This window comes from Calidris pugnax, unplaced genomic scaffold (genome assembly GCF_001431845.1).
Source record: "Calidris pugnax isolate Ruff unplaced genomic scaffold, ASM143184v1 scaffold103, whole genome shotgun sequence".
NCBI classification, from domain to species: domain Eukaryota; kingdom Metazoa; phylum Chordata; class Aves; order Charadriiformes; family Scolopacidae; genus Calidris; species Calidris pugnax.
In genome coordinates this window covers 14,675,541-14,690,532 of record NW_015090990.1, presented here as the reverse complement: position 1 = coordinate 14,690,532, position 14,992 = coordinate 14,675,541, and the positions used below count along the sequence as shown (strand labels likewise).

The 14,992-nt window shown below is 43.2% G+C and overlaps 1 protein-coding gene across 1 annotated transcript; it reads right to left on the bottom strand.

The window, feature by feature from the left end:
- Positions 1–1,531: 1,531 nt before the first annotated feature.
- Positions 1,532–9,265, bottom strand: LOC106895226. Its single transcript, XM_014954472.1, has 3 exons — positions 9,155–9,265; positions 5,804–6,219; positions 1,532–1,671 (listed from the first exon to the last, which is right to left on the bottom strand). The coding sequence occupies exons 2-3, from the start codon at positions 6,210–6,212 to the stop codon at positions 1,532–1,534; spliced, it is 549 nt and encodes a 182-aa protein (XP_014809958.1). The 5' UTR covers positions 6,213–6,219; positions 9,155–9,265.
- Positions 9,266–14,992: the final 5,727 nt, after the last annotated feature.

Sequence of the window (14,992 nt, the reverse complement as noted above, 5' to 3'; positions counted from 1 at the left end):
ATTAGTTTAATGTCAAATTGCCTATTTTAATGTTATTGGTAACAGTCATAGGAGACTGATTTGTCTACAAGGAACTTGCAAACTAAAGAAGAAGCAAATTCGGGTTATGTGTGAAAATTCTTTTAATGAAACACTTTAAGTGTGAATGTTTAACATTTTAAGTGGCATTTTTTATAAATAAAAATTTAGGGAAAATACCATAAAAATATCACAGAATCTCAGAATCACAGAATTCTGTGATGTGAAAGCAAACAGAGGAGCTGTTAGAAACAGAAAACCTGTTAACCCTTTTACTTTTCCTGGAAAACTGGAAACAGTTTTTGAAGGTATTTTTAGTATAAAAATAGGTACTATTCTTCTATAGTAGGTTGGTGTCTTTCAGCAGTGGTTGCTTTGTATGAGTGTACGAGTGTACAAGTGCTTTGTATTGTTGCGTACAACAATACAATATATGGATGCATATGCATCACTGTCTTGACTCTAATCCTGTCTTGGAGCCACTGGAGGTTTTTGGCAACTTCCTGCTCTGCTTCTCGATGTCTTATTGAAGGATCCATTGTTGTCTTTTGGGTGCCAAACCAGGAAAAGGTTTGAATAGGCCACATGCATTACAAAAAGCCTGATACTGTTCTGGTTTGAGGTAAAACAGAACCAATTTAATTTTCAGTAATTTTACTTTGCAGCTGAGCCTCTTCTAGCTAACTGCTCTCTGAAAATAATGGCGTATTTTTAAGCCAGTGTCTGTTTCCAGAGTGATAAAATGTGATTGTTTATAATTTATGCCAAGGAATGGTATGCAGAGAGGCTGCTGCTTATACTTCTTGCTATAACAACCAAGGTCAGCTCACTTTGTTGTATGCCCTTTGGAGGGTCAGAAGGAGAGAGTAGAGGGGTCACAGGTGACCCAAAACCAACCAACAGGGTATTCTATCCCATCTGCTCACTATAAAAGCTGAGGGATCGCAGTGGTCAGTCTCTATCTTTAACGGCCGGCATCCAAGGAGGACTCTGTTCATGTGCCATTGATCTCAATCCGTGTGTTCCTGAATCCAGTTCCTGAGTTCAGCTCCCATCCATCTCTGAGTCCAGTCTGGGACTTTCCCAGTGCCTGCTGGTGATGCAGTCATCATCCTGGGAGCTTGATACTGGGTTTGTATATATCATATATATTTCATTAAAGTAGTTTAGTTTCTTTTCAACTCATAGGATGCACTCTCTCTCATTTTCTCTCCTCTGAAGGGAGATGCTCTCCCTTCTCTGAAGGGGAGAGAAGTGAGCATCTACTGTTTGGTTTAGTGGCCAGCAACACATACACCCAGATTAAAGTAGGCAACTGCTTATAAATCATGCAGTTTATTAAGGAGATTTGAATTCATAGGTAATTAAAAAAACAAGTCCAACAATCAGAGATACAGTGCTCATGGTTATAGACCTTCCACAATGTAAATTAACATCAATGAAGAATAAAATGCAAAATTTAAAGAGAAGTAGTTAAAAAATATCTACAAATCAAGATCGTGGACTACATGTGTCATTTCCTCTTTTTCCCTAGTTCTTCAATGATTCTTCCAAGTAATGTAGATCTACTCTTATGCATGTGGATACTTATTAAATCTTCAAACCAGTCTTTCTTCTTCAGAACTGGTGACCTCTGAATATGAGAAAATATCCCTGAAAAGTGACACGAAAATGGATATAAGTAATCGATTTCCAAACAGCAAAGAGCAGCTGAATTAGTTTCCCACATCCATGTTTGCTCCACCTTTAGCTGCTACTGATCCCCACTTTATCAGCATTGCCCCCAACCCCCTTGTTTTGGCAATAGCCATATCCCTCCATTTGCAAGTTGCCTTTCAGTAACAAGACGCTTTTATCTTTTCCCCCATCATGGGCCTTTTCCTTCAGTCTTCCTGTAAAACTCTTCCACTTGTAATAAGCAGAGTCAAAGCACTCAAGTCTGCTCACAGTCTTACTGACTCACAGGTTTGTCATCAACCCCCTTGCACAGTGGATGAGCTCTCTCACACTATTTAGTAGCACATTTGTTATTTCCTTGAGGAACTATGTGGTATTCTATTTGCAATAATCTCCAAATGCCAGTAGATTTGCCTTATTTCTTTTAGATGCATTTGTCTTCTGAAAAAGTAACTGGTTAACACAGTGTCTATTTACCAGACTTCAAATGCATAATTCAGCAGAGTTGGGACAGCAAGTTGTGTCTGTTTTGTGCCAGGTGCAAGGGCTGATCTGGGCCCAATTACTTGCACTTGTGAGGAAAGTGGGCACAGCTGTGGCCACTCTGAGTGGCAAGGTAACAGGGGGACTGCTGAGTGAGGAGAAAAGAGGTAGGGAGGCTTTTGTGTTTGTATTATTCAAATGTTTGTACTGGTGATATGCTACACAGCTTCTTGAGGAGGATTTTTTTGTACAGCTGTTCTTCAGGAAGATTTGCTGTAAGTACAAAAGCTGTGTTTTCTTTGTGGTTCTTAAGTTTTATTTTGGCTTATCAAGAGTTGTTGCATCTAACTCCAGTGTTGTAATGTATTGGAAATGTTTTTATGAAGCCTGCTTTTTCATATTGTTTCGGTTTTGTTAGGGGAAAGGGATGAGTTACTAAAGATACCTTGGCTAGGTTAACTCTAAAGAACTTTCCTTACTTGTTTCAGTTTAAAACTGACTAATGCTTCTCTACAGGATATTTAGGGAAGTTGAAATGCTGCTGGATTAAGTAGGATGTTAGCTGGCTGGAGGCAGTTTGTTAGATAACTCATATATAGCTGTTCTGATTTTGTTGCATTTCATGGATTGTGTAGAGTTAGAAGAGTATTTTCAGACTTGTTAGTAACTACAATCAGGTACCTGGCAGGACTAGATCAGTTCAGAGAACGGTGTTTGAACCTGTGAGTCTGGACCTGGGCTATTTCTACCACTGTGTTGATGTACACTCAGACAGGCTTGTTTCCCAGGAGGGCAAAGCATGGAGAACTGTGGAAGTGCTTCTAAGACATGATGAAATAGTTCTGTTCAGTACTACTGAAAAGCTTTTACCAAGGACTTCACTAAGTTTTTTGGCTTGAAGGGCTTTTGTGGTTTATTTTCTTAAGAAAGCTCAGTTCCTGATACCCAATTTTCACAATGACCTCAGGGGATTTATCCTTTAGTTCTGATATCTAATGCTAGAATAATAACACCTTAACATCAGCATTTCTTTGCCAAGCACAGATCTCTGTCTTGCTTCTCCAATTCAATGATATGTTTAAGGAACTACAGTGAATGCAGCTTACAGATTGCTCCTGATTTATCATTCTCTTTGCAATTAAAAAAATGAACTGAAATTGTGAATGTTTAAGAAGAAGAAGGTGTGAAAACTTCAGTATGAGCAATAAAGATGTTATCAACAGTTGCAAAAGTAACAGTATAAAGCAAAAAAAAAATCTTGGTTTATTGTTTGACTTCTAGAACAAGCCTACTGAAAGCTATTCATACCTGTCCATGTAGACGTGGGGTGAAGTACACAAGGTCATTCAAATGCTGTTAGTGCTGCTCTTTGGGCTAAGAAAACAGCTTCATACATCTCTTTATGCATAAGAAGCAGTAATTCTAGTCCTTATCATTTGCTACGGTGTGATTTCTGTTTGCAATTATTAACAATTGATTTTTGCTTTCCCTGACAAAACAAGGCAGTAGGACCAAGGGTTACAAAGATTAAAACAGTTGGCTTTGTTAAGAAACTGGAAGATTTGGAGGAGAGGTTAGATAGTTCCTCCAAAAAAAAAAAAATAATTAGGCTGTTACAAGCTGCCTGGTACTGACTGATGTTAATCAATTGTACAGAGAAACCAGATTAACTGCTTATAACTCACAAAACAAAGAGGATAGAGAAGGAGAAGAATTCTTGCTTGTCTTAAAGTGTAAATACTTAGTAGTGCTTAAATTCTATCTATATAGGAGTAAATAAAAGTCACTATTAATCACAAAACCCATAATTCAATTCTTCAAAATACATCAGATTGTTACTCTTAATCTTGACTGGAACAAAAGCTCTTTGTTTAGGAAAATCACAGTGTGATATAGACATGAAGAGCCAGATGTAAACAAAAGGCTAAGGGGAAATTCAGACAGTGATATTCAAAGCTGCAATACTGAAAACTAAAATTAATCTTGTGCTTTAGCCTGGCAGGTGCCTCAGTTTTTGATAGTATTGATGCCTTGTATCTAAAGCTGCGTTCTGTTTGCAGCCAAAAGCGCATCAGGTTGGTGAGGACTGAGCAACTAGATTCCTTTGTGATATCTAAGTCCACCAGGGAACCAGAAGGAGGTCTGTGCTGCTTGCCATTTGTGTATCTTAACACAGTAAAGATCTTATCTTCTCAGAGCTATGTTATAGCTCAGATTCTTTGCAGAGCAGGGTAGGATCCACTCCTTGCTTTTAAAATGCAGATAGTGGTTGTTTGGCTCAGAGCTTAGAAACTGGCCCTGTGTGGGTGAGGAGTTGTTCAGTCTGAGGGGATCAATTCAAACACAACTCCTGTCTCCTGGCTTAATGGCTAGGATACTCTCTATAAGTAATGGGGGTAAGGGCCTCTCAGTCCTTCCTGTCTCAAATCCTGTCTTCCAATACACAAAAGGTTTTAATGTTTGTGGGCAAGAGCTGGACCGTCCACTGGTATAGTGGCCCTAGGGTGGAAGAATACCAAGTTCAAGTCCCTTTTTTAGAGGCATTCTAATGGGTCACTGTTCAGAGAGGTTCTTTGTTATTCCATGGACATTCCTCCCCAAACATCTTAATAACTAAGACCCTAGTGTAGGAATTGGTGATAAGGGTCTGAATCTATTCAAGTAGAAAGGCAGGTCTGCCTTCTCCCTGTAGGCCTCACATGCTACACAGTTGGTGATGGCAGCAGTGCTTCTAGCCCTCCATCAAATTGTAGCACCTGCCCCTTTCTGAAAGTGGACGTTCTGAAGGGAAGGATGAATCTGTTGGTAACAGGATCAGAACCGAAGCCTGGGAAGGGACTGAGATTCAGGAAAAGCTATGCTGGGGATGGGGAGGCTAAATGACATGCTACCTTTTGCAAATCCTGCTTTGAGGTGCCAACTCTCACCATATATGGAGACACTTCATGTCTGGGGATTCTGCTCTGGGGCTGGGAACCTGGACGCTGGGAATTGAATCGTTTAGTGTCATGGGGTAGTGTTCTTCCTCCTGAAGCTGTAGCTGTGTCCAAAAGCCTGTGTGCATCTGAGCCCTATGTCTCTTTCCATTGTGTGTTGGGCAAAGCTACTAGTATGGAAATAGGAAATCCCTAGTGGCTAACAACTAGATAGCAAGTAAATGTATCCTTACTCTTCAGAGGAAAGACTGCCACTTTCCCCAGCAGCCAGTGTGACATGTTTCTGGGGTGACACACCTCTTGGAATGAGGAATTCAGAACTAGCCTAACCATGGCACCATAGTGGTAAAAATGCTGGCATGGAAGAATATATTAGTATGTTCAGATGCTGCGCTGCCTTCTTAGTTTGAGTCCTCCTGTGTTTCACTTTCTGCTGTCTCTCCTCCCCCACCAAACTGGAATTTAAAAGCTGTCATTACAGTTCAGGTTATTTGGAGATCAAATATTTACTGAGATCACTTTGAACATAAACATAGCTCTGTACTGGATTGGGGAGTGGGGGGCAGTTATGCAGTGCTGTCCTCTGTTTCTGTACTATTACCACATAACACAATAAGCACCTGTATCTCTCTTCTTTCCTACTAGACTCTAGCTATTGCCTGTGAGACATATATTAAAGGAGTAGTAACCTTGGTTTCTCCCTGTGAACTGAGAATGTAAAGTAGAGATCTTCTGTTCAGCTTCTGCTAGCTGCCTTCTCCCTAGGCCATGGGTTCTGGAGAGCACACAGTCCACATAGATATCCCAGAAGAGCTGAGCCAGGTCCCAAAACAGAGCCCCATGTTTCAAGTTCTCTGATGATTTCAGGAAGATCATGAAGTCCCAAAAGCCACTGACAGAGTCAGAAATGCGAGGCTTCCTCATCTCCAGTAAGACAGCTGAGGAGGATTCCCAACACTGGGGGTCTGCTCTCCCAAGAGCTAGTGGATCAATTTGGCTATGGCAGAGGGAAGGTGTCACACAGAATGCTCCCATGATTAGCAGAGAGCAGGTGAGTCTCATGTTGCAGTGAATTCTTCCTCTGCTCCCAGGGTCCATTGTGTCACTGAAATGTAACAAAACCAAAATAAGCTGAAAACCTTCTGTTAGATGCAGGAACAAAGCTCTGGTACCTTACATTATATAGGAAGCACTTCAGATGTTGACAACTGTTTCTCTACTTTATAAAGATCCGTGTTTGCTTTTTTGTATGTATAAATGTAAAATCTAGTGGAGCTGCATTGCTCTGTGCAGCAGAATTGTGTTAAAATTTGTTAGTCATCCTCAAATCCATATGATGAACTCTCCTATCTGGAACTTAGGCAAAAAACTTTCAATATGCATTCCTTGACTTACAGATCCCTAACCTTTTTCAGTAAAAATCCATTCCTTTTTACAGAGATTTTAAGCCTTTAGGCAGTCTTGCTTTCATCAAAATTTTATTTTCCTCAAAAATTATAAGCCTTTTAAAATAGTCTGCAGAATCCCAGGGCTCTGTGGACAACAGGTGGAAAACTATTTGTTGAGAGTGTGTTCTAAAGAATTAATGGTAAATTGCAAAATCATCCACTGAACAGGAGTGTTTTACCATCTGAAATGCAGAACAGCACTGAAAAGAGGGTATGGCAAAGCCACAGCATAGCAGCTGTATTGTACAACATACATACGTGCATATAGAAACATAGTTTGGGTTGGAAGGGACCCTTAAAGGTCATCTAGTCCGACCCCCGCCCTGCAATGACTAGGGACATCTTCAACTAGATCTGGTTGCTCAGAGTCCCATCCCACCTAACCTTGAATGCTCGAGGGATGGGGCATCTACCACCTCTTTGGTCAACCTATTCCAGTGCTTTACCACCCTCATTGTAGGTTTTTTTTCCTTTTATCTAGTATAAAACCATTACTCCTTGTATTATTGCAACAGGCCCTACTAAATAAGTCTGTTTCTCACAAGCTCCCTTTAAGTACTGAAAGGCTACAGTAAGATCTCCCCCAAGCCTTCTCTTCTCCAGGCTGAACAACCCAACTCTCCCAGCCTGTCTTCATAGGAGAGGTGCTCCAGCCCTTTGATGATTTTTGTGGCTCTCCTCTGGACACACTCTAACAGGTCCATCTCTTTCTTGTATTGATATCTATAGATATAAAAGTACAGACTCTTATTGCAGATCACTGTTACAATTGTCTGACACATTAAAATTGTGAAACTTGTTATGTAGCAGCTATAGTGGGAAAAATCCTGAGAATGATAACTTTCTGGGGACAGAAAGGCCCAGCTGTCTGCATCAGATTTAATTTCTAGTATGTGCTTCTATTGTGCATTTTCTAACATGCTTCTAGTATTTCTAATATTACATTCCTGACACATATTAGAAATGTATAACAGGTTTGGGGGTTGGTTTTAGCGTAGCTCATGGGAACCTCCCATTTGTGGAAATCCATGCTTTTATGTTTTTGATTTGATTATTGGAAGGTGTTGTGGGGCGGGAGAAGTTACCTCTCTTAATGAGCTTAACTTAATAATCAACTGGCTTTTTAGTAGAAAGACTCTTCTGTGAGTGGTCACCAAGAGCACAGCAACGTTTCTCTGCTACGTGAGGAACAATGTTGAAGGCAGAATAAGTGTGTGCAGATGGATTATGCATGAAAATTAGCCCAGCCACAGCCAGTGTGCAAGACCAGAGAAGGGTAGGCTGCTTTGTGGAACGTAATTCATCGTAGAGCTAAAGGGCTCTTCAGAGATTTCAGTCCTGGCAGTCATGTTCCTACCTAGCCCCCTGTCTGGCTCTTTGGTCAGGTTTTTGGAACATTTTGGAGGTATTCAGGCTTTACTCTCTAACTTTTTTGTCTGAGTTAGGTTCTTATGAGGAGAATTGGCTTGGCAGCTTTGGATCTGAAACTTGCATTTAATGAATAGAAGAGAGACGGCACACCCTTCCCACATGGCTCTGCCTAGTGGGATGTCACTTATGACAGTGGTGGTAGTAATGAGATTGCCCTCATGCTGCTCCAAAGATCTCCAGAAGCATCATTCTTCTGTAGCCTACTGCACAAGGCAGGTTTTGATTGCTCTCTCAGAAGCAAAACTGAAGACATCCTGTGAGTCACTTCTTAATTCTTGTTTGTGCATCAGAGCCTTTCCACTGGGCAGCAGACACCTCTGCATACATGTTGTGCAATATGCACCTATCTGTTTACTGAGACTTTTGCAAAAGACATAATTAACTTTCTTTATCAAGTTTCTAACTTTCAAAAAAACCTTAGCAATCTCAGATTTGGCCATGGGGAGAAAAAAAAAAACATAAACAAAACAAACCCACCAACAGCAGACAGTTCAAACAAAGGAGTAATACTAAAATGAGCTTTTAAGGGTGGTTCTGTCACTTGAACAGGGGCCATCTGGTTTGCACTGGTTAACAACTGAACTGGTTGCTTTGCTTTCTCTGTCCCCCAGCTCCTTTGGGAGCTTTCTAAGTTACAAAACTGCGTAAGACAAGGAGAAGGGTTCTGGATTTGTCAGAGGTGTGAGCAAAGGGGCTGTGCTGGGCAGGGGGCTGGTAGGGCACTAATATGAGAGTGGGTGCTAGTTAAGGTGTGGTGTGAGTGGCACTGGTCAGGGCCAGCAGCCAAGCCCACTAGTCCTTATCGTCTGGTCAAACTCGGGCAGCATTTTGATGTTAGCCTTCTACAAGGTTCAGGATTTTTTTTTTTTTAGATGGCTGAGAGCTGAGGGGGATGCTCAGGAAATGTCAGTTTTCATTAACCTGTGCCGATGGTGAATGCTTCCATGCAGTCCCCTGCCTCCCCTCGCCCCCAGCCTTCAGGTCTTTTTGTCCAGAAGTTGAAGTTGATGTGTGCACTGTGTGCACCTTCTGGCTCTGACTTTCTTTTTTTTCCTCCCCCCCCTCCTTCTCCTTGTAGTTTAACCTCCCATTCCACACCCCATCATGAACAATAATAAGAATTACAATAAGAATAATCATTTTTAAAGTTAATTAGCTCACTCGTTGGCACCGTTTGACTTGGTTGGAGCTATCGGTTACGGTTAGTCGCTCGGTCCTACACCCTGCAGATGCCGAAGCGGGTCCCAGGGCGCAGGGCTGGGTGTCCGCCTCGGTGGCCAGCGGTTTTTGCGAAGCGTTTGCCGGGGAGGGGCGTCCGCGGGGGACTCCGCTAGTCCCGGGCGGCGCCGCCGTTGCCGCGGGCTGCCCGCCCGCCCGACCCCGCTCCCCAGCCTTCAGGTCTTTTTGTCCAGAAGTTGAAGTTGATGTGTGCACTGTGTGCACCTTCTGGCTCTGACTTTCTTTTTTTTCCTCCCCCCCCTCCTTCTCCTTGTAGTTTAACCTCCCATTCCACACCCCATCATGAACAATAATAAGAATTACAATAAGAATAATCATTTTTAAAGTTAATTAGCTCACTCGTTGGCACCGTTTGACTTGGTTGGAGCTATCGGTTACGGTTAGTCGCTCGGTCCTACACCCTGCAGATGCCGAAGCGGGTCCCAGGGCGCAGGGCTGGGTGTCCGCCTCGGTGGCCAGCGGTTTTTGCGAAGCGTTTGCCGGGGAGGGGCGTCCGCGGGGGACTCCGCTAGTCCCGGGCGGCGCCGCCGTTGCCGCGGGCTGCCCGCCCGCCCGACCCCGCTCCGCTCCCGTCCCGTCCCCGCCGCCGCCCGCGTTCCCTCCTTACCTCGGCGCTCCGGCGTGCAGGGCAGGGCGGGCCGGACAGGGCTCTCCACGCCCGCCGCTGCCGCCGCGCTCCTTAAGAACCCGGAGCGGGCAGCCCCGCTTCGTTTTTACGTCAGGGCTCGGGGAGAAGCCCCCACCCACCCTCGGGGGCTCCAGCCGCTGCTCCCGGGCACCCGCCGCTCCCTCCTTCCCTTCCCTTCCCTTGGCGGAGCTGCCAGCCCGCTCGGCTCCTCTGCCCCGCCGGTCCCTCCTCTCCCCGCGGACCCCGGCTCTCCAGCCTGGCAGCGGTGTCGCCTCTGCCCGGGGGGATGCCGTGACCAAGGGCCGCGGAACAGTAACAGACCCGGGCGCTTGGCAAAGCTGCAGCCCTCCCCTTGTCCCCTCTCCTGGCAGTGCTGCCGAGGGTTGGTTGAAAGCACGTCCTCACCTTGGAGCTTAAGTTTTTCAAACCTGGCTCAGCCCCCAGGCGTCTTGCTTGTTGTGCTTGGCTGCTGGAGGTTCCCTCCACCCCAGAGCAGGAGTCCGTGTGGCACATCTGGAGCTATTTGCTGGCTAGGACTCAGCCAGCACAGCAGGTCCAGCTCTCCTGGGAATTAAAGCAGAGACCTGGAGGAGAGCAGAGTCCCAGAAGAAAGCCAGTAAAGGTATTAACTGCAGCAATGGGGCTGAGGTGCTCACTGCAGCTCAATTCACACAACTTCATGTAAAGGAGAGCTACCTTAGAGGGCTGCACGAACTCCAAAAGGACAGGGCCCTGGCTACATTTTCCCTCAGGAAAAAAAAAGTAATAATCTGGTCTATTATTGTTACATTTTGTCTTTGTGATGTTCTTAGCTGTAACCCTTCTTCACTGCCACCTCCTTGGAACAGCTGCAAAACCTCTGTACGCATTAGGGAAATGCTAGGAGGCAAGTGGAAGGAATCCACTGGTGAAAGGGCCATCTCCTGGTACATGCAGTGCAGAGAAGAAAGCCTGAGCTCAACTCTGCCTGTGCTCACTGTTCCTGCAGTAACAGTCCACTCGCATGCATAAAACATAGAACTTGAAGAACTGGGGCTCTGGGAACAGGCCACAAAGCAGCGTAGGGCATAACTTTTTTTAAGACTAGCTATTTGAAGCAATAGGGAGGGTGACACCATTCTTTTTTTATAACTCTGTGGTCTGTAGGCCAAATTATGTAGCACTGTGTTGTCTGAAGCCAGTGCAGTTGCACTGGGCCATACCAACTGGGCAGTAGCCCATTTGCTTCGACTTTCACTGGCAGCTCCCTTCTGCGTTTGCACTTTGAACCATGCTTCAGTAGCACCAGGCTTATTTTTGTTAAAGTCAGTGGGGCCACACTAGTTCGTACCAGCTTGACAGTTGGCTTAAAACACTAGTTTTTCTGTTAGTCATCTATATCCTTATAATTTACATCCTTCTGTGCATCAGGTCCATGTAAATGGGGAAGAATGTTCCTTTCCTAACTCATGATCTTATGATGCGTCTACGACAACAAACACTGCTGTTCTTTTCTATTGATGCTTTATTTCCTCTTCTCAATGAGCAATCCATGTGAAAGTGTATTTTGTGAAAGTAATGTTACTTTTTAACAAAAGTGAAAGGAACTTTTGGGGGCTGAGAAAACATCTGGCTAGAACCAATGTTCTGGCAATGTATATTGTAGGACCTTGGCAAATTTGCAAATGTTCCATTTATTTCTTAAGAAGTGGAGTGTCAGGAATGGTGGAATAGTGAGCACCAACTGCTGAAACAGACTTCAGGAAGAGCTGAAGAGTGGGATCCCTTGCAAGGAGCCCTTGCAGAATGGCAGGGGGAAACCTCTCATTGCATGTAGAATCTCCAACATTTCTTCTCTGTGCTGCCAAATACAGGCTATTCCAGTAGACTTCCCTCTCCCTGGTTCTAGGGCTAAAATGATCCTTAAGCTTTATGGGTTTTTTTCAGTCTGCTCTGTAGGAGCTGATTCTGGGCCCATGTTCTATCTGGAGCCCCCTTGGCAAGTGAGTAATCAGTGTGCTCCTCCTGCCCTCTGTGTTTGGGGGTTGAGCTGGGTGAGGGAGAGGAGGAAAGTGCTCCTGTAAGATGTGGGTGCTGCGGTGCAACCTAAAGGCAGCTCCTGGATAGAAAAGACTCTGAAGCTACTTGTGTTTATGGTTGGCCTGGGTGCAGGAGCCAGACCAGAGCTGGACTGAGATGCCGTAGGAGTGTTGTTGGCCGACGTCGCTGGGTCTGTGGTGCATTGCGCTAAGGACTCTGCTGTTAAGGGAAGAGCAAAAGGCTGCAACGGGAAAGGAAAAGGCAAAATGTTTCTAGTGAGTTGATAAATTTCTGCCAACCTGGAATGTTTCTGGACTCGTTAAGAACTGAGTTTATTTACTTGACTCCCCTTCTGGGGAGCACTTTAGCTGGTTTTGGATCAAGATTCCATGTGGAATCCTGGAGACCCAAGGGCACTGAACCAGAGATTCTCAGAGAAATGAGAGCTGCTGCTCAAGGGAAATACTGCTACAGATAAAATACTCGGCGCCACAAATACTTCCTGAGCCTACTACGCTCTGTTCCCTCTGAACCAGAGCACTCATATTCTATTTCTGGGAAAGAGTTGTTTGATAATTGGATTCATCACCTCAGCCTCCTAGTGGAGAAGAAACATAGAAGGATTTGCTATCTCCGTTCCACGTATGCTGCCTCAGCAAAGCTTTTTGTGCCCTTTTTAGGCTATCAGTAATCTTTCTTTCATTAATCCTGCATGATGTATTCCCCTGACAGCCAACGTTCACATCTTCAGTGGGTCTCCATAGCTTACGAATGAATTTAATTCAGATGGGCCGTAGGCTGTATCCAGAGTAATTTGCAAAAGGATGTTTTTATCAAGAAAAGTTGATACTTTAACTCATAGATAAGAGAGATTTCAGACCATGTAATGCTACAGAAATGACACTATTTCCACCTGAAAAGTAGTAAAATAAAATATAAGCAAATGATAAAGTGATCAGGCTATAAAACCAGGGGATGGGCAGAGAGAAAACTAGGGGGCTATCTCATTGGTATTTGTATTTTGAATAGGGTAAAGGCATAAATAACTATGCACAGGGTTGCTTCCATCCTGCATTTGCTCCAGGCAAACACTCTGTGGTTCCATATTAGCACTTAATAGGCAATGGCTTATGGTTGCTTGTGCTAAGCAAGCATTTACAAATTAAAAAAATTAATTCATCACCAAGACACAGCAATGTGTGATGTTACATACAGTTTGCCTGTTACTTCCATAAGTGGCCACACCTGGACCCAGTATTAAGCTTTGTAAAATGATCTACATGATGAGAGACCTGTTTAAGCCTTAATCCCCCCCAAAATAAAATGCTTCAAAGAGAGATTCTTAGCTGAAAGTTAGAGTGTTTTGCTGAATTGGGTTCCAAATTATAGCAGCTTTGTGTGAATCTCAACTAAGCGACAGCAAAGAGAAAACTTGTGACTCTCAGAGGGGGGAAAACCTAAAGGTCTGTTAGTTTTTAAATTCACAGTACATGGAAGAGACTTGATTTTTCTTCAAAATCTGCAAAGGCAAAGTGGGGAATCTAACTCCCATTTCTACCTTTTCAAATTCTCTTTTAAGCAGGAGCTTAAACTGTGCTTAAAATTGGCTCTCTGACAAATATACCTAAGAGCTTCTTGGAAATGAAATACTTACGCTTAATCCAAAGTCAGTTTGTGGATATTTTTTATTAATTTTTAAAATGGTATTTAGAGGACTTTGAGTCAGGACTCTGAGTGGACTGAGAGTTACGCTACTGCCTAGTAAGGAACAGTGAAAGCCTCTGAATGCAGGAATTGTTTGAAAATTAGAGTATTTGTTTAAAAAAAATTAATTTTAGCTAGGAAATCATATAGAATAGTGAGCAGTCTGTATCTTATTAGCAGGAGACTGATGTTTTGTAAATGGAACGAGGGGCGCTGTTATCTCTGCAGTTATTTGAAGGGAAGTTACAGAATTTTTTTAGATCATCCCTTAGCTGCCTCTTTACTAGCCCAACATGCCAAAGTTACCTCAACCTTTCTTCGTGAGGTAGCAGGAGCCCATCTTGGTTGCCATCTGTTCTTTGGCCCTGTGAGAACATATAGCACCACCATTGTCAAAGAGCTTCAGTATCTCACTAACAGAATTTGTTAGTGCCTCTGACTTATTGTAAGTTGCAATATTCTGATATTTATTTCCTGAAGCATGCTACATCTAGCTATTCTCTTCACCTGTAACTTTAAAAGGCGGTTTTCATTGCTGTTAACTCCTGCCTTTAAACTTGCCTAGAATGTAAAGTCTTATTTCTTGATTAATTTCTAGACAATTTGAATGCATGGATTTTTGTGACACCGTAGTTTAGAGCACAGCTTGAGTTATGAGCAAGTGTTTGTGATATTTTTGTGGAATACCTTTGGGTTTTGCCAGTCTCACTACTATCTACTAATGGCATGTATACTCTGAGAAAAATGTGTACAGACTTTCCCTGTGAGCTCATGCTGCAGTTAGTACTTCTTTATTTTTTTTTTATTACAGGATTTCTAGTTCTTAATCTTTTCTTGATAAATTTGGTGTTAGGTGATTGTTTGTGGCATGCCAGACATGCCGTGTGTTTTGTTTGTTTCCCCACTTGGTGTCATATCGGTCATATGTCTGTTCTGGTTTTCCTACTGTGTGGCAGATCTCTAGATCTTAGAGGTTTAATTCTTATTGCTAGATCATCTTCCTGTTTTAGCAGTAGCAGTGTGTAGAGACCTTGTTTATTAAGGCCTTTTGAATCACTGGTGGATTTTGGCCTTAGTGTAAATTGGTGAAATGTGCATTCTTTTATGTCGGCAAGTTTCTGCTCCCACTAGAAGGTGTGAGGAACTGCAATTCCTTATTAGAAGAGATCTGTCTCTATTAAAGAAAGAAGTTTTCCCCTCTCTCCTTGTCTACTAGCTGTTGTATGTGAGTCACCGGGGCATATTCGGAGCATTTTCCCAAGAGTAAATTTAGGTGCCAGGTAGTCAGAAGTTTGAAATGGCTTCATCATTGACACTGATTTAATTTAATTCATAAAAAAGGTAACATTTCCTGTGGCAAATGTATTTAACACAAGCTTTGAAAAGGCATTTGGATCAGGTGTTTTACA